Source organism: Pavona decussata, unplaced genomic scaffold (genome assembly GCF_977016875.1).
Source record: "Pavona decussata unplaced genomic scaffold, jaPavDecu1.1 SCAFFOLD_238, whole genome shotgun sequence".
Taxonomy (NCBI): Eukaryota; Metazoa; Cnidaria; class Anthozoa; order Scleractinia; family Agariciidae; genus Pavona; species Pavona decussata.
The window spans coordinates 1,145,001-1,164,888 of record NW_028145643.1 but is presented as its reverse complement, the minus strand read 5'-3'; the positions used below and the strand labels follow the sequence as shown (position 1 = coordinate 1,164,888).

Genomic DNA, 19,888 nt, shown 5'->3' with positions numbered 1-19,888 from the left:
GAATTTTAATTTTTCCGTCGTTTCATTCACGTGACTACCGGCCGTATTGGTTTACTGAAACAAAAGAAAGTATTTGCATAAAAATAGAGTTCAATTCCCAGAGGTTTAGTTTGGGACACCAACGTGGCCGCCATTTCTTTGTTTTGGGACACCACTATGTCCGCTGTGACGTCATGTCAAAACACTCTATACTACGTCCAGGCTTACATTTACAGAATTACAAGTTTGTTTTCCGTACTTTGATAAAACCCGAACCTTCCACAAACATAATAAATATTAATAAATATTAACGAAGGTGGAAAAAAATGTGTCAGGAAGTGTCTCTATTTTTCGACTGACCAATACGAGAGGTAATCAGTTTATTTCCTTTGTCATGAAAGAAAAATCTCGAACACAATATTAGGTATATTCTAAACCATTTGAAACGGAGTAAAACGTACTGCACTGAACAGCTGTCATCGTGACCAGATGAACAGAAAATAGGTCCAAAGGGGACAAGCCCGGGGGACAAGCTCTAGGGGCTGTTAAAATTTTGATCTTTTATTGTTGTTATTAAAGGGACTATGTCATGGGGCTTTTGTTGTTGTTGTTGTTTTTGTCTGTTTTTTTAAAACTGTGCTCAACGTCAAAACGAAATTTTTGCAAACTCGCAGCCAGACTACTCATTCCTCGGAAGATCTGTAGAAAGATCACAAACGAAAACAAGCCATCATCAGTTTTTTTTCTTTCGATTTCCTCGATCCAAGACACAAAGAAGGAAGTTGCAATATAATTTGAAAAAAATTATAATCCACTTCCACCGTCACCATCCGCACTATATAGTACGGAAAGTTTGAACAAACCGGGCTATTTAGTTGGACGGTTAATTATGGCTTTTTGAAGTGTTACTGAACATCGCTAGCCACGATGGCTAGACCAAAATCCTCTGCGGAGATGTTATGCTTTTTATTAAAACTTTGCCTAGTCCCTTTACGGATTTCTCCCAGGACCTCACGATAAATTTGTTTCGGTGACGTATCCAAGGCGAAGGGCAAAGCCTCGCTTTTTCGCTCGGACCATGTGACCCGAAACGGATTGACCGAGATGAAAAACAGAGAGAGGCCTAGGAACTAGGCAAATGAAAACTAATGAACTACCTGACTAAACAGTAACTTGACATAAATGACAATTTAATATACACTTCTCATCTACATTTAAAATATGTTGGAAAATACACTTGTATATAAATTTATAAAAAGTACCCCTAGTTAATTCCTAGTTGATATAAAAATATTCAACCAAATACTCAAATCCTAATCCTATTCAGTTTGGCTGCCCATTATATGTAGCTTGACCTTGTGAAAAACATCCTATCTACGTGCATCGATGCTAGACCAAAATTCACTGCGACATAATATATGTTTACAAAAATAGTCGCTTTAAACTAATAACTAGCAACAACTTTATTTAATATATCCCTTAAATGAGAATTTAACATATCATTTACATTTAAAATACAGTGGTAAAATACACTTGCGTATAAATTTAAAGAAAAAGTAGCTCTAAGTAACTCCTAGTTGATATAAAAATATTCAGCCAAATGCTCAAATCCTAATCTTAATTCCTAGTTGATATAAAAATACTCAGCGAAATGCTCAAATCCTAATCTTAATTCCTAGTTGATATAGAAATACTCAGCCAAATGCTCAAATCCTAATCTTAATTCCTAGTTGATATAAAAATATTCAGCCAAATTCTCAAATCCTAATCTTAATTCCTAGTTGATAAAAATATTCAGTCAAATGCTCAAATCCTAATCTTAATTTCTGGCTGATAAAAATATTCAGCCAGATTCTCAAATCCTAATCTTAATTCCTAGTTGATAAAAATATTCAGTCAAATGCTCAAATCCTAATCTTAATTCCTAGTTGATAAAAATATTCAGCCAAATTCAATTTAGCTGCCCATTATATGTAGCTCGACCTTGTAAAAAACATGCTATCACGTGCATCGATAGCTAGACCAAAGTCCACTGGGACGTTATGTTCACACAAATAATCGCTTTATCAAAACTATTTAATTTAAAATATTACTAATATGAGAATTTAATGCATCATCTACAAGTTAAAATATGGTGGTTAAAAAAACTTATAAAAACTGTCCTTAGTTAACTCCTAGTCAATAAAAATATTCAGCAAAATGCTCTATTACACCTAACCGCTAGCAACAACTTTAATATATCATTAACATGAGAATTTAACAAATCACCTAAATTTCAAAATGTTTGTAATATACACTTCTACATTTATTAAAAAACTGTGCCTATTAGATTCTTAGTTGGTAAAAATAGTTTATCAAAGGCTAAAATCCTAATATGCCATTTTCATGATGGCGTTACTTGACTACAACTTCCAGAATTCATTTCATTTTCCTTTTCAAATTCAAATTTTGTAATCCCAGTGGAGAGCAAAGAACAAGAGCTCTAATTAGTACAAGAAAACAAAAAAATGAAGGATTCTGGTGGTTGTAGTCAAATGGCGCCATAGTGAAAATGTTCTATTATATTCAGTTTTGCAACCCATTTTTAGAAACTCAGCCTTGTGAGAAACATGCTATACCCTAGCAACACTAGTATACTTCCGGGATACCAAAAAACTCCAAGAAGTCGCATTGAAGTTGCTAAAACGTACGCCTCTAAAAACACTACTACTTTAGAATAACTGCACAGTTCTTCTGTTATTTCAAGAGAGGATGAAGGCCTATATCCTTCATCCTCTCTTGGTTATTTTTAACTCTACAACTTAGAGTTCGATCACATTTGATAAAATGTACATGACGTTCAGTTCTGAACCCCAGCAGTCCAAGATTGAGCTCTTGTTCATTCTGTTTTCCTAGACGTTCTCTGGTTAAAAAATTCTTAAAGAAATGCGTTTGGGCTGCCAGACTGCAGCCTTTGACGAATAATAAAAGTGCGCGAATGCATGAATATGTGACAGCATAAGTAAGTGCGAAAAAATAGCGAACTTATAAGCTAAATATGAGCAGCTTTTTTAAGAGAATCGAGTGTTGCTTCGGTAGCCACATGGAATTGACATCTTCCTCATTAGTCATAGCAGTAAGCCACGACTTAAGAGTTTTTCGCACTCGGTGGTCAACTTTATCAATCACACTTGCGTTTTAAAAGACAATTGAGTGGTTGTTGGTCCACACTTTATTCTGAGAAATGCTGGATCCTTTTTGGTACTGAGTTCTTTACATTTGTAAAGTGTTCTTTTTTTTCAAGTTTGAAGGCATCTACTAGTTTCTCAGATGTAACTTAAAGAGCAGTCTTGACAAGGGATCTTGTAAACTACAGCAGTTTCAAGGTGACTGGGTGGTCTGAATTTCAGTGAAGTAAATCTTGTTGTAGAGTTCTTGTTGCATGGTATCTTTTTGAAGAGTTCTGTGAGGTTATGTGATGACTTGAATAGCAATGTTAAGAAGAAGACCTGCAAGCAGTTCGGTAAGACCACTGATGTACGGAAGGGAGGCGAAATCAAAGGATGTGCACGTGTTGGATGAATCCGCCCACTTGACCAACATAACGACTAATTCTTCTGGCGAAGGAATTGTTTGTGTGAGAGGTTCCTTCTTTACGATATTTGAAATAATTGACAAACGGTGGCCATTGGCTTGTAAGCATCCGTGAAATGTCTGATTTCTTCAGAGTTTTTATCTGTTGTGTGTGTTGCGCTCGGGAGATTGGAAGCGCGACGTACTGAAGAGTGAAGGCTGTGCTGATGTTATGTGTCTTCTATAACGGTATTGTCTCCATTGACCTCTACAGAAAACCATCCCATACTGACAGATATTTAGACTTGAGCTCCATCATGAGAAAAAAAAAACAATTGACTTTTAGAAACGCAAGTGTGATTGATAAAAGCGACCCCCGAGTGCGAAAAACTCTTGAGTCGTGGCACACTACCATGACTAATATAGAAGGTAACAATTCCCTGCCGTTACCGAGGAAATACTCGATTCTTTTAAAATAGCTACTCGTAATTAGTTTATTTCCCGCAATTTTTTCGCATTGGATTTTTACTTCATATTCATGCATTCGCGCGCTTTTCATCATTCGTCAAAGGCTGCAGTCTGTTAGCCTAAAGCGCATTTCTTGAATAATTTTTCAACCAGGGAACGTTTTTTTCAGCTTTAATAGGTATAATCCTGGATACTCGTCCACTTTTGACACAACTGTGTTGTCCAGTCACCGGATTCATTCAAAATCGTCAAGACAAGTCTGCACGTTTCCTGTCAAACAAACATAGAAAACAAAACATTAAATATAAATATATACATGTATATATTTTAATTTTTGACTAACAAAAACTACACTCTGAATAAGAACATAAGTATGTCGCTGTTATCAACCACTTCACTCGCTATTTTCACCGAGGAGCGCTATTTCAAGCCACAAAAATTTCGTGACTCTCATATCAGCAAATAGCACATTTTACAGTTGTGTACTTGGTGGCCTGGCCTCAAACCTCATTGCTTGTCCTGTGCTTATGTTAACTGGACTAACTGGTTCGAATTTACATACGTTATGAAACGTAACCTAGCCTCGTTTCCAATTAAAGGCCAGGTCGCTAAGCATACAACTATAAAATGCACTTAAAGTGCGCTTTTTGATACATCATGTTTGGTTTATCAACAGAGTTGATAACTTAAGGTAAATTGGCCACCGTTAAGAGATTAAAGTGCTCAATTTAAGTTATCAACTCTCTTGATAAACCAACCACCTTTGCACTCCCCAATGACGCAGCACCAGTTTCTTTAGAAACTAAGCCCTTATCTATTTGAGATAAGTCATCAGCTATCTTTGCTCTTGTTGACTTTTGCTTCAGTCATTTTTCCATTTCCTCTTACATTTCGGGAAAAATACCTAGAAACCTAACCCTTGAAAACCGTTGAAATGTTTGCCGAAAAGTAGTAGCCGGTGGCTAGGCTAAGTTCTTATCCGATGATGCTAGGAAACGTTCAAAATTTTTTAGCGCATAAGTCCTGTAAAAAAGATCTCTTCCTCCACACTTTGATGTGCTTTAAATTAATTCTAAGATCTTTCCTCACTGTATTAGCCACAGGTCTTCTCAGGTCACTATTGGAGGCTATTAACTACAGTGCTCTATAGTCCCTTATAAAAGTATAGAATTGATGTGGGCAAATTGAAATATAAAATAAACTTCAGACTTAACATTTTTCTATTGGAACGTAGGCCTCTTTGGGTTTTGATTTTAGCTGACTAAGCTCTCAATTTCGAAGTAATAAATATCTCTTTTGATATATTTGCGAACACAAATTCTATAATTTTATGGATGGTTCTCTTACTGCGGTTCAAAGACTCAACTAGTGAGCTTTGGCTACCTGTGCATTAGCTAGGTGTCCAGAACTGTCCACATAAGCTCCAAAAGTCAGCTTGTTAATATCTTTACCGTGCCTACTTTATCTCTTCAACTCTGTTCAAAGACTCAATCGTTCGGTTTCCCTTAACAAGTTGTTTCACTGATGGCTTGCTTTCTATCACAAGAACGTGCTTATTAGTTAAGCGTACAGTTCAGCTACTTTGGGAATGCTCAGCTCCCTTCTTAAAATCCGAAAAAGCACTGCGAGTTATGATAATCGAAGGCGGATAGCTATGCACACTACGGCAAAAAAATAATCTTAGTCAGAAAAGCGACATGTAAGACTAAGTAGTAACATATATTAAAGAAGTAAAGTACCTACACCAGTAATGCATTATATGCTGACTTGCAATATCGACGCTGACATCGCTGTCAAGCCCCAGGGGTGGTCTCTACTAACCCAAAACGTTTGCTTTATAATTTCAAAAATTCTGTAACAAATGGAAAGGTTTTTTCTCCACCTCAGGAAAGCTTCGTTTTGAATAAGAAACTTGCAATCTCATTGGTTGATCATGAAACTTAGTGCATGATGACGCAGGAAGCCAACACAATGGAAGTTCGTGTTTAGAAACTCTGATCAAAGACTCGCACCCGTTGTTGATATATTACTTAAAACAAAGCTCCATTTATTAGTGTGATAAATATTAACTGTTTCATATAACTACGACCTAACCTTTCTCTCCTTCTGCCGTATTTATTCTCTCCTGGTAACTTCACCTTCATAATTTTAAACCCATGTTTGAAAGACTCTGAGGCAACGGCGATGAGACCCTTTCCAGGAAAAGTTGCCAAAGGTTTAAAATAAAAGCCAACGTCAATGTCCAATGCACTAAGCAGATCCCCCGACCTGACATTAAACAGTTCAAGGCGGCAACCTCTGGAGCGATTGGTGCTGGGGTAGATAACACATTCCTCGTTACTGCAAAACTTAAAACAACGAGGTGGCTCGCACAATTTGTGAAGCATCCTTCCGGAAACTGCATTAAGAACGTACAGGCCTGTATGGGGAGAATTTTGAACCGAAACCAGAACAAAATCGTCCTTAGGTGAAAAAAGCCCTGATAAATTCCAGTAGCGAAAGAATTCTCGAGCACCACATGAATGCCATGGCCTTTCTTCCCACAGTTTTACAGCCTCAATGCAATCGTTCTTCCACAATGCAACTGAATGTTGAGAGTGATCAAAGGTCATCGGCTGGCATTTGCTATTACAAGAAATCAACATCCCGGAAGGCGGTTTAAATGTTGACAGTCTGTCTCCAGTAACAGTATCCAGAATAGAGACTTCATGACCACTGGGCTCAAAACATGCCACCAGCTTGTCTGAAATGGAGTGTGGGATTCCACTTACGTCAGCCCATCTATGGATGGGTCTAGTCAACTCAAAGTTCCACAGCTCAGAAGCACCTCCACTTATCAACAAAATGCCTTCTCTAACAGCTGAAAGGTAACTCCGCGAGGCATACTCAATGTTAAAGCTTCTCTCCGCCTTGATCTTCCCACTTGATACTTCCCAAGCCGTTAATCGTGTTGGTCCGGCATACTCTTTACTGAGAACATAAACAGTATCGCCGTTTGAGGAGAATGTCAATGCATCTACATAAGCCCTCTTAAATTCTCTCTTCCAAAGCCCTCTTTCTGTTTTCATTATTTCATCGCGATACAACATTTCGACGACACCATCGTAAAGATAGCCCTCTAAAACAGATTGCTCATTGAGCACAAATTGAACCTCCGAATCATCAGTTAAAAAATCACTTTTAAAGCTAGGTGTACGAACATGTGAAAAGAGAGGATCGCCTAATGAAAAACCACCAAGGCTATGTGGTTCAGGTTCGCAGAGCTTAGATGAAGCACAGTCATAAAAGCGGTCCAGCGAAAAGTGTCCATTTTGCACATAGACGCTTACACGATAAGATGCTTGACGTCCTTGATAACGAGTTAGAGGCTTGACGCCACTCTTTAACTGACTCCGACAAAAAAGAAATCGACAGTCAGGGGAGAACGTTATCATTCCGAATACATCTGAGGTAGTCGTTTCTGCTAGTGTTGTAAAACCATTCATCGCATCAACTAAGCAAACAGAACCGCTTAAATGTGAAATTGCTAGCAGCCGTCTATCCTGGGACCATGCAAAAGATAGAACATCTTCATCCCGGGTGACACGTGTCGTCTCCGTACCGTCCGTCAGACTCCACATAATAAGGCATTTAGCATCATCAAGACAATCAGTCAGAATCTTGTCGCCAGAAATTGAACAAACAGAGAAACTGCACTTGCTCTCAGAAAAAAGAGGATTCAGGTCTCCGTCAAAAGTATAAGCATGGCTTAACACTCCTGGTAAGATGACATCCTCAGTAGGATGAAAAACAACAGAGCGAAAATATGACGTAACAAACTGAGGCAATGACTCATATGTCAAAGGGTTTACTGCGGACATTCTAAATGGACCAAAATCACGGTTTTTGTAATGCTTTGCCTTGATCGCACTACGTTTCCATATTTGCTTGCCAGTAAGAATTGACCACAACTGAATCGTTCCATCACGGCATTCACACACCATGAATTCTGACTGTGGTGATACATCAAAACAAGCTACCTGAGATGAACAATCAAATCGAGTTTGAACAACTCCTTGTATCTCGTTTTTGTGTAAGTATTCCATGTACAGTACATTGGAAAATTTAGCCTCCAAAAGATTGAGGGCTTGAGAAGAAAGTTCATCACCCCCCTCATTCAACACAGTTTGAAAGATAGTGAGGGGAAGTTCTTTCAACGTTGTCTTATGTTTCCTTAAAAGGAACAACAAAGTTTCAAGGATTTTCTGCCTGCTGACACTGACCTCTTTCAAGCCTTCTTGCTTCTGAACACAAACGACATCTTCAGAGGCAGTTGAACTGTTTACACACAGCTTTGCATACACAAGCTCTACGTCTAGCACATAGTTATTTACAACTTCTTCAAGGCTGCATGCTCTTGTACCGTCACCAAACTGCAGCATGTGTTGCACACCATGTTGCAAGGCATACTTTGCCGTGTCACAGACAGGCTGTAAACTATCCACGTCTTTTCTTTTCACATCATTCAATTCTTGACTACAGAGCCTGGAGAGGATGCGGTGACCTTTGTTTGCATCCACACTGAATTTATGCTGCCCATAGCATGAGGTATCTGCCAACCAGTCCTTGACCGACTTGTGAAAAAAGTGAATACAGTCATCTTCAACGGGTAGAAGTGATGAGATGCAGGCAATGGCCTCCCCTACTTTTCGTTCAACATCTGACGGCGTTTGGTCCGGGAAAAACAATTTAGAAACAAAACCGAGAGGCAGTGGTTCCCTAGCAGCCGTTAACACACTCAAGAAATCAAAATATTGGCCCACAGTTATCTTCAATTCGTTACAAAGGTCAGTCTCCATGCGCTTGAAATAAGACTGGTAAACCGATGAAATACCCGTGGGTAAGATGCTGTCAAGCCGTTCCAGTGTGACAATTGAAAAATTCTTCTTCTTTATGAAATCGACCAGAAATTGAGCATACAGAATGACTCCTCCTGACTTTTGAACAAGCTTTTGTAAGATAACTTCACGATTCTCAGCTTGTAATACATCTCCTACCCGCAGATCAAAACACAGGCGAATGTCCTTCAAGTTCTCTTCATCATCTGGTTTCAGCACTAAGGGGTGCAAGTCTTTTAGGCTGTCTGAAATGTTTATTTCAGGTCGTGTTGTCACGAGGAATCGAATCCAAAGTGGAAGCTTGTTAAAGTACTTGGCTATCACGTCTAGGAGGTCATTTCGTCCTTGGTATTCACTTTCATCTAACGCATCAATTACCATTAGAAACGTAACACCTGGGTCACTTAATACGTTGAGAGGTTCTTCAAAAAGCAATTCAAACAGATCCCCTACTTCGATTTCGTTCATCGATTTACCCAGATTTGTGGCCAGCTGTTTCACAAGGGCTTTCTTGTATTCTGGCAAACAGCAAGACATGTGCTGAGCTAACGACTGTAGCATCACCTTGGCATCCCTGCGGCGTGCTTTGTTATGCTGACAGAAGTGGCTCCCTGACAGTCTGCCAGTTTCTTGCATTCTTTTACACATCTCAGCTGCGAAGACAGATTTCCCCATGCCAGCATTTCCGCTGATCACCATCACGCGATTTGGAGAGCTTCTGTCATCCAACCAGCTATTGGCCTTTATAAAGATGGGTTCACGAGTTCCTTCTAGATATCTCTCTGAGTGATACCTGATATCAATGTGCGTATCAACCTTGGCAAGCTTCTTTAAGACATTTTCATCTTCCTGGTCTTGGTTGAGTTGTGTCTGACGAATTTCAGTAACAGCTTGATGTACTTGTTCCAGCATGGACTTGCTTTCTTGAACAGTTTGTTGAGTTGAAGTCTGAACCTGGCGTATGTGCTTTAGCTGTGTTTTGATATCCTCTTCACTCTCTGCCCAGTCACGTAAGGCATCAAGATAATCTTCCTCTCCACAACGCTCTGCCTTCAGTCTATCAATTTCCGCCTGGCCTAACCCAATAGCCACAAGAACAGCACTGATTTCCTGCCACAAAGCATTGAAAGTTGGTGTATCAACACCAGTGGCTGCAACATGACCATACAACTGATTACGGAAAAACTTAATGCGAGTAAGGTTTGCCTCACGAGAGGTGTCACTTGGTGGTGGCTTAGAATGCCAACCTGACAGGGGAGGGGAGAGTCCACAAATGTTTGTCAAGAGAAGGAATAGCAGAGTAATGTCAAAAATTTTGGAGTCTGGGGCGGCTCCACCTGGTGGGAACAGCTTGTCCCACTGATGACCATTCAGAATTCTTCGACGTAAAAGTGTTGTAAGAATGGAATGATAAGCATTGAGATCAGCCGCCAAGTTTGCGGGTGGATGGTAACTATCAAACACACTCCTAAGAACTGTTGTTCCACCATCGATGAGAAGTCTGCTCAGCTTGGCTCCATTGGTCTTCTCTTCAGAGCTCGCCAGGGCTGATGATGATGCAGCAGCTGCCATGTTAGTCCACTCCACTACATCTTCAAACTGAAACAACATAAACAAATTATTTATCGTTTGTGTAATTGCCATTGTCGCTCGATTGACTGATTTACGGACTTTCTGATGGAATGACTGACAAACTCATTAACCTACTGACTGACTGACTAACTGACTGACTGACTGACTGTCACTCACTTCCTCACTGGATCAGATAATTAACTGTGAAGTGTATATATTTTGTGGTCCTAAGTGAGCCTATGATTTTCCCACTTAGAGGCACGAGGCAAAGGATATATCTTTCAGCTCGGCAGGAATAAAACCCCGGGCTCATGTCGAGGCTATAGGTTTTCTTCTTTGGCTCATCGACATGTGGACTCCTTACTCTCTCTTAGTACTACAACATACACTGCAGAGTTAATTCTCTGATCCATCATTTGTGTCATTAGTGCTAGCAGCACAACATTTATTGTTCCATTCACGTTCACATTGTTGCAATTATCACCATAATCACCCACGAGTTGCTCCCGTCTGACCTCGTAGCTCAGCTGGTAGAGCAATGGTGATGAAATCCTGAGGTTGTGGGCTCGATTCTCTCTTAGGTCTAGGACTAAAATTAATGTTCTCTCAGTTCTCTCAATAGTCTGTGACTTTGCTTTGCACTGACATTTGGTTCTGTCAGATGGACTGAATATTATACAATTTATGTATTATGTAGTATGCAGATAACCATTGTCCGGAAAAAGGTTAACTTTATAGTACAAGAACATGTCTTTATCTCAAGCAATGTCGTTTCTTGCACAGTCTGACTTGGTTGCACTCCTATCACCCTCTCTCGTATTACCATTATTGGTTTATTACCATTTATCCTTTCTTTTTTATTTAGTTTCAAAAAGTGTATGTTTTATTCATAAGCAGTCATAGTGTAAGGCAGCCGTAGATAAATACTTAATTTATGCTAAAAAAGAGCATGTCACGTGGATGACTGTAGAAAAGCGTCCGTTGTCTGTATCAACTAAGCTCGGCGTCCGTATTAAGTGGGTTACTGTAAGGGATAAGATCAGATCACTTGGTCAGGACAAAGCTAACACAACTGTCTGTAAAAAGCGGTTGTTCTTAAAGCGGACTTTCACTGCATTAGGAGGAAGGTCACATGACCCCCATCAGCTGGCAGTTGACAGTGTCCTCCTCCCACAAATAAATATAAAAAAGTCAAATTTGTAGATTTAGGTGGTCCTCCATTATGAAATTGATCCCTGAAGTTCTAATAATACATCTTGATTGACCAAAATAGCTTTGCAGCATAAATATTTAAAACATTTATTTTGTCACTCCCTACCACCGTGCTAGCAGAGCCTTACTTTTGCTTACTCGATTTTGGCGTTCCCGAGAAAGAATCTGCATGAATCGAGTAAGATCTTTATTGAGCATGCACTGCATGTTGCCAGGATACAGTTTCGAACTCAGGCCTTATATTCCCAATAGACGTGCGCTTCTCGTTATTTCCGGCGAATTTTACTTGTTCTTTGCTCGCTACAACGTGTCCTGCGCTGGTTGTAGTACTCCAGAACGAAAATCGGTTCGCAAACCAACAAAAACTCTTGGTTCGCATCAAACGCCAGTAAAATTAGAAATAGGAAAAAGAAAGGATGAAACAGATTCCTGTTGCCTTTGTTTTGGGATAAACGTGTACGGAGCTGGAAGTAAGTATAACTTAACGAGTCATGAAAGCCTTGCCAAGAAAATCGCCCAGCTGGTGAATATTGTCAGCATCGATGTTGAGAGCCAATCGTGCAGAGTTTGCAAGCCCTGCTGGTTCAGACGCGTCAAATCCCTGGACAAGAAACCGTCTGTTTTGCTGCTTGACTTGCAGGAGTTCAGAAGCAAATTCAACAGAAATAATCTAAAAGGGTTGAGTTTAGTCAGCAATGCGAGAAGTCTCCTGACGTATTTCTCGAAAGGTTAGCAAAAACAAGTCCACCATTTCAGAGCAAGCGTTCAAAGGTATGCGGAAAGTTGTTTGAAAATGACGCTGACGACCTAGATTTATTTACAGTACCTCTTGCTGCTGAAGACAAAAGTCAAGAAATGATCAAGCAGCTTTAGTCGAGGTTAGCGTGCAATCACTTTTAAGCAGTCAATTTTTACTCTTACATCTTCAAACTTTGCAAGACCTAGGATAGGCTATGGGTTTTTGAAAGAATATCGTTTTGAAGTATACAGTAATAGCTAGACTGATCTTGTGTACAAGTATGAAGAGTGTCGTTTAAATCTTTGCCTCAACTTTCCCCAGTATTGAAGTAAGGTATTCATACGAACCTGTTTTTCTAGGTGAATATCAATTATGATAAAAAACGATTTAGCGAAACATTTCATCAAGAAAATTAACGATAATAAAACAGCATGACGTTTCGACGTCGTCATTGTCAAATGAGTAAAATGGAACTAACGGAAAGGCATATTAATAGGTATTAAAAGTGAAAAAATAAATTAGCATGAAAGCATTCAGGTAAAGAATTTCGCACAAATGGAATCCGCTTGCGTGTTCAGTTCCGGTCTTTTGTTCTTGATCCACAGCATTTCGTAAACCAAACATTTAAATTTGCCACGGCATTTCTTTATGACTTTAAAGTTCTTAATTAAGTAGGTGGCGCCACCTCCATCAACGCGTTGAGGAGCATAAACATTCTGTGATCGGAAAACATTTTAGGGACGCGCATGGTTTAACACCTAACGACTTAATTAAGAACTTTAAAGTCACAAAGAAATGCCGTGACAAATTTGAATGTTTGGTCTACGAAATGCTGTGGATCAAGAACAAAACCGAAACTGAACACGCAAGCAGATTCAATTAGCGCGAAACTCTTTACCTGAATGCTTTAATGCTAATTTATTTTCTCACTTTCAATACCTATTAATATGCCTTTCCGTTAGTTCCATTTTACTAGACATGAAGTCGTCGAAACGTCATGCTGTTTTATTATCGTTAATTTTCTTGATGAAATATCAATTATCCTTCTGGAAAACAGAGGAAGGCACTACAAGAACGTGAAATTGCCTACGTCATAAAGCTTTGGTCCTTGGTCTGAATAAAAAATGCTTTCAACACTGCAATGAAGAATAAAGAACTTTCATGTTTGCTCATTGAACTTGTTTTCAAATTAATTGATGATGAATGTGAAGCCCTATGCAGGAAAGACAGCGAGAGTATCTTACGACGCAGCACTCCTGCTGCTCTTGTTGACTCTAAAGTGACATCAGGAGACTGCTAGGCCATTTCCTCTTGGTGACACCTTTCACTCTCGAACATTTCATACACTAGGTTTTTCTTTGCATGTCTTCAACCTTGAGAACCTCCAATAGAAATTTTCAATTTTGAAGGAATTCCAAGTTGTACTGCCCAGGTTTTCAAATACTCATCATATTCAAAGTATCTCATGATCAGCTCTCTTTTGCACCTATCTGATTGTACATAAATTATTCTCTCATAACTGGGGACAAATTTTTTTCTGGCTTTTGAAATATCATAGGAATTATAAAACATGTGTGCCTTTGATGGAAGGCCATCTCTCCTCCTGGAAGTACTCTTCTATTGAACATGGTACACCTATGTGAATAATCTGTCTGATATCTTTTAAATCCAATCTAATACCGAAGACCACAGTGGCAAATAAATATATAACTCTGAGTTTAGATGTTTCAAAAGTGAGGCCATCAACAATTCTTTCATTTTCTCTAAGGGATTTGTTCTTCAGGTTTTCTAGTGGATCATAGGCATGCACAATTTACCGAAAGTCCGATGTTTTCGGACTTTGATCTTTTCAGGGTCGCTCGTTTCCCTTGACCAGCAAGACTCTGGGTATGAGGTTGAGGGATGTCTGCTTGGATTGTTTCGATTCCGCTAAAAGATTGCGACACTTAGGAATGCAAGACGCGGTGGAAAGTAATCACAGCGGAACTCCATATAACGGATCTGTAATTTATAATACCTTACATCAAAAAGTGACTTTCCACTTACCTCTCACAAAATCTGCAGAAATAATGTTGCGTTAGCAGTCGGGCGTAAAGCCGGGAAGCAGTTTAGTGAATCGTCACAAATTGTTGAAGTTACAGATTGCATTTGTTTTATTTTTTTATGGGAACTGAGCTAAGGTGAAGCCCACTACCTCAGTTTTGGCAAAGAGAGACATATACAGCTGCACTAATTAAAAAACTTGGCTGTATTAAAGAGCCCCATGAATACCTTATTAGGGGGAACCCCCTAACTCCCAGAAACTTACAAAACAATAAATGTTTTGATGACTCATGTGCATGATTAATGTAATAACTGGACCATTTGCCTAAGGCTCCATTTAACGTTGAGCTCAGAAGACAACTATGTTCATGACTATTATGAGCTAATATCTTTAGCTATGTACAACTGAACTACCTGCTTTGCTTGGGATTTGTAAAATAGCCCGCATTGAATCTCTTTTTAGGGGGAACCCCCTAACTCCCAGAAACTGAAGAAAAAATATATTAAGGGCACTCAACCGTTTATTTCTGCATAAATCTGTTCGGGTATGGACTTAAAGAAAATCTACAGTTTCCTTCTGTAAAACACTGAAAACTAATTCCTTTCGTTTTGGAAGGGGGAAAAATGTCGCTAAAAATGCGATAATTTAAATGTCACGCAGTAGTTTCGTTGAACCAAACGCAGGTAGTGAATTTGGACTTAAAACTTTCTGTAACTTTAATTTACAGCTAAAGCATCGAATGGATCTTGGACAATCTGTATTACTTATACAAATATGTCTTTAAACGGGTACCAAAAAGCCTGGGAAAGCAGAAGACGACATGTCAAGAATTTTAACATAATGTTTCTTTGGATCATTATCAGCATGTGGGCCTCCTTGGCTGCCCCTGAAAAGATGTTTTGATGAGTCATGCTAATGATTGTGATTACCAAACCATTTGTGTCAGGCTCCATTGAGTTTACGTTGAACTCATGTACATAGTTATGCTCATGAATAATAAACAACAAGAATAATAGCTATATTTTAGCTTTCGTCATGTGCAATCTGTATGCTTTGCTTATGACATATAATTGTAGAAGACAAGACCGTGATCTTACCCAAATGCTTTGATTGCAAATTTACGCCTTCTGAGCTCGAGAGAAAGTTTTAGGTAAAATGTCTGTTCTTTGTTTACTCTAGAGAAAGATCTAGGGATAAAATGTATGGGTTGGAGTACATTCTCAATATAATTATCCTCTCTTTGAACAACCACGACTCGGACTTCGGCAAGCACGCATTATCTTTCGTTTACATTTTCGTCTCATCCGTTATCATTATATTATACACAACCAAAAGTGAATATGAGCATTAACGAGTGGTATCAGTGAACTTTGATCATTGTTATCGAATGCCTTAGAAGGCTAAATAATCGATTATCAGATGTGAACATTCTGCAATTATACTGAACGATTACAGCACATCTAGCAATGCAGGCGGTGGAAAGTCATCACAGAATTCCACAAAGATCTGAAGCTTATACTGCCTTCGATGAGAGAATTACATTCATCATCAAACTACCTCTCCACCGTCTACTTACCTCCCGAAAACAGTACGTTAGGATTGGCCCACTGTGCTGTAAATCGTCAGGAATCGGCCGTGAAGTTACAGACTGAGCACGTTTGTCGAAAATGCGAAAAGAGGTCCTCAAGCCCTCTGCCTTTGGCAAAAGATACACGGCATCATTTACTTAGAAACTTGTAAACAGCCCCGTGAATTCGTAATAAGGGCCAACCCCCTAATTCCCAGAAACGGAGTAAAGAATATAAATGTCAGTTTTGATTACTCATGCGGACCATTAATGCGATCACTAGACCATTTGTCTAAAGGTCGATTCACACCGACAAAAAATGTTTTTTATTGCGAGGCATTATTCGGAGTTTACTAGACTGAGAGCTCTGCATGGGGTCGCACTCGTTTGCTGAAGAGAAGGGTAAGAGGTCGTAAGACACAGATTGAAGACACACTGTTTGGGATAAATTTCCACGAAAGTGACGTTTTATTTGAAAACAATGATAAAAACCAACAATTAACATCTCTTCAGGAAAAGGTGGGGGCAAAAATTCCGCCACGTTGAGTAAATACTAAAGACAAATTGAAAAACACAAGGACAGTCCGCGGGTCAGTGACTGAGAAGGCGGTGGGAAGATTTACGACTTAGGCTTGGTTCATACGTCGAACTTTACATGAGCCGAACCTAATACCTATTAAGGTCGACCCAAATAATTAAGTTCGGTAGTTGATTCAGACGTCGAACCTAACTGAAGTCGAACTTAATTAAAGCTCAAGTGAGAAAGTAGATTTTCGTGGTCAGCGGCTGTTGTTTTTACTCAACAAGATTCAAAATGGCGGGAAAGATGAATTCTGACATGGAAGAGCTTGTGTGGTAAAATAATAAAGACAGGACAAATACGGCTCCTACTGGTCGAGATAGGATCAAAGCTAATTTGCTCTTACGAATACGTCTTTCAAAGATCTCCCTTTTCTGTACGAAAGTAAAGAAGGGTCTTTGTAGATCTCCCTTAGCAGGGGCAGATTTTCTATCAAGTGTCATTTACCAGGAGCCATAATCAGGGATGGAGACCGTAACGAGATGCCATTTTGACTTGTGGGCCTGTCCCCATGTATTGTACCAAAAAAAATCTATTTTTAGAAAAAAATTGCGCGATACGCGCGTGCGCGCACGCGTGTTAACGGCCAGGATCGCGCGTAGAGAAATTGAAATTTTTTTCTACCCGTTCAAAATGGCGTCCAAATTTTAAAATTCTGCCAGGGAATATCTCCTCAGTGCCCACATTTAAGGAATTAGACTCTAACAAAGAAAAGGTAACAATTGAAAGAAGACGGGAAAAGTTGGAATAAGCGGCCTATTGATCACATGACTCTCACAGTATAGTCAAAAAGGCGCCAAAACGGTGGCGCTGCGTGCGTTGCTACTGTTGAATGAATGAAAAAAGCTCTCACTCTACAGACATGTACTCAGACAGGTAAAGACTTTTTTATCTTAAGTGAATTTTTTCTCAGCTGCTTTCCGTGTCACATATAAGGTAGTAGCCCTACGCCCCAAATTTGCGTGTATTCACGCGGGTTTATGACGTGAGGGGAGGGGAGGGGAGGGCAATTTTTTCTAAAAATAGATTTTTTTGGTACAACTCATGGGGAGGCGTGGACCCCACGCTTACGGTCTCCATCCCTGATTATGGCTCCTGTATTTACTCATCTGAATTGTTTTAGGTTAGGCACAGAAGGGCGATATTCCATAACAAACCTCAAAATGTTTTTGCGGGTTTTTAGTTTGTTTTGTAGTGCCGACATTCTTTCTCGGAGGTTGACTTCTGGAAGAGTTTTATTATAAGGCTATCGAGGTAACCTCTGTTGCGTGATCTCTGTTTGAATAGAGTAATGCTTTCTTCAAATGTTGTTTTTGAAGATTTTGTTCTGAGAAGTCTTGACGCTTCGCCTTTGATATAGCCTGTATTGGAAAGTTTCTGTCGGTTTGAAGTGCGTCTGCACTTTAAGAATAGATTCTTTTTTTTTTTAATCTTTCGCATCTCAGACAAGTATATTCAGTTGTTTCGAAACAAGAAGAACAATCACATTCCTCTTTTCCTGCTATCTTGTTCAGAATGAAGTCCTTTGCGCACATGCCAAGTCGATGGAATGCACAGACCTCTGGGATAGATATAGGCCTTAAGGCCCGGTTCATACGTCGAACTAGACATGAGCCGAACCTACTCATTTGGTTCGGCGCACGTAAAGATCGACGTATGAATCAGTTAGGATCGACAGATTTGAATTTGGGTCGACCCGCCGTTCTATTCGACTGCGCCAGTCGAATAGAACGGCAAAAGTTCGACTTCGATTCATACGTCGAACTTTACATGTGCCGAACCAAATGCACACGTTACGTATAAATTATATAAATTATATCTATCCCAGAGGTCTGCGCGTTCCATCGACTTGGGTGCAAAGGACTTCATTCTGAACAAGATGGCGGGAAAAGAGGAATGTGCTTGTTCTTCTTGTTTAGAAACAACTAAATATACTTTTCTGAGATGCGAAAGATTAAAAAAAAAGAATCTATATTTGATGTGCACACGCACTTCAAACCGACAGAAACTTCAGTCTAATACAGGCTATATCAATGGCGAAGCGCCAAGACTTCTCAGAACAAAATCTTCGAAAACAACATTTGAAGAAAACATTACTCTATTCAAACAGAGATTACGCTACAGAGGTTACCTCGATAAACTTATATATAAAACTCTCTCAGAAGTCAATTTCAGCGAAAAAATATCGGCACTACAAAACAAACCAAAAAAAAGCGCAAAAACATTTTGCCGTCACGGAATATCGCCCTTCTGTGCCCAACCTAAAACCATTCAGATGAGTAAATGGCACTTGATAGAAAATCAGCCTCTGCTAAGAGAGATCTATAAAGACGCTTCCCTACTTTCGTACAGAAAAGAGAGATCTTTGAAAGACGTACTCGTAAGAGCAAATTAGTATTGAAGGTCATATTCTTCCTATCTCGACCAATAGGAGCCGTGTTTGGCCTGTCTTCATTGTTTTAATAATAATATTAATAATAATAATAATAATAATAATAATAATAATAATAATAACAATAACAATAATAATAATAATAATAATAATAATAATAGTAATTTGTGTGGAATATTTTAATAAAGTTTTTATATTTATATTTAATTATTATTATTGTTATTGTTATTATTTATTTATTTATTTATTTTACTATTTTTTATTATGTAAATTTTTATTTAAAATAATAATAATAATAATTTATTCACTTAATATAGCGCCTTTTAACATTAAAATGATCAAAAGCGCTTTACATGAATTTAAAACTTTTATATAAAAATATAATAAATATAAAGAATTATAAGAAATATCAATAAAAACTAATACTAAAATAAACTATTGACCTCCCCCAATTCCATGTTACCAAACAAGCTTTTCCATGTCAGAACTCATCTTTCCCGCCATTTTGAATCTTGTTGAGAAAAAAACAACAGCCACTGACCACGAAAATCTACTTTCTCACTTGAGCTTTAATTAAGTTCGACTTCAGTTAGGTTCGACGTCTGAATCAACTGCCGAACTTAATTATTTGGGTCGACCAAATTATTATTATTAGGTTCGGCTCATATAAAGTTCGACGTATGAACAGGGCCTAAGGCGCAAATATCCATATAAATATATTCAAATGCGCCATCCTAACAATAATAACAATAAAAAAAGAAACTTATGGCTAAAATTAAGAAATAGTTCAAGCTGAAAATGTCTTTTCAAAAAGGTGAGTCTTCAGCTTTCTCTTAAAAGTATCAATAGAAGTGGATTCCCTGATAAGTCTCGGCAGAGCATTCCCTAACTGGTGCGGCGAACACA

The 19,888-nt window shown here is 38.8% G+C and overlaps 2 protein-coding genes across 7 annotated transcripts in view; both read right to left on the bottom strand.

Annotated features, from left to right (window-relative positions):
- Window positions 1–1,152: 1,152 nt before the first annotated feature.
- LOC146457655 (uncharacterized) overlaps window positions 1,153–19,888 on the bottom strand; it is a 94,423-nt gene continuing 75,687 nt past the window's right edge. For all 4 annotated transcript variants that reach the window (XM_085091594.1, XM_085091591.1, XM_085091593.1 and 1 more), the window contains one exon: window positions 1,153–1,215. The gene's annotated coding sequence lies outside the window, so the exon portion shown is untranslated. The remainder of the gene's footprint in view (window positions 1,216–19,888) is intronic.
- On the bottom strand, window positions 2,767–16,219 carry LOC146457658 (uncharacterized). Of its 3 annotated transcripts, XM_085091590.1 has the most exons (3): window positions 16,020–16,219; window positions 6,094–10,475; window positions 2,767–4,269 (listed from the first exon to the last, which is right to left on the bottom strand). In XM_085091590.1, exons 2-3 carry the CDS (start codon window positions 10,446–10,448, stop codon window positions 4,248–4,250), a joined length of 4,377 nt encoding a protein of 1,458 aa, XP_084947716.1. In that variant the 5' UTR covers window positions 10,449–10,475; window positions 16,020–16,219; the 3' UTR covers window positions 2,767–4,247. The 3 variants fall into 3 exon arrangements, with proteins under 3 accessions (XP_084947716.1, XP_084947715.1, XP_084947714.1); XM_085091589.1 differs by lacking the exon at window positions 2,767–4,269 and having other exon boundaries at window positions 5,969–10,475; window positions 16,016–16,219; XM_085091588.1 differs by lacking the exon at window positions 2,767–4,269 and having other exon boundaries at window positions 5,969–10,475.

Coding starts and splice junctions, on each gene's coding strand:
- LOC146457658 (XM_085091589.1), bottom strand. CDS start 10,448: ATGGCAGCTGCTGCATCATCATCAGCCCTGGCGAGCTCTGAAGAGAAG.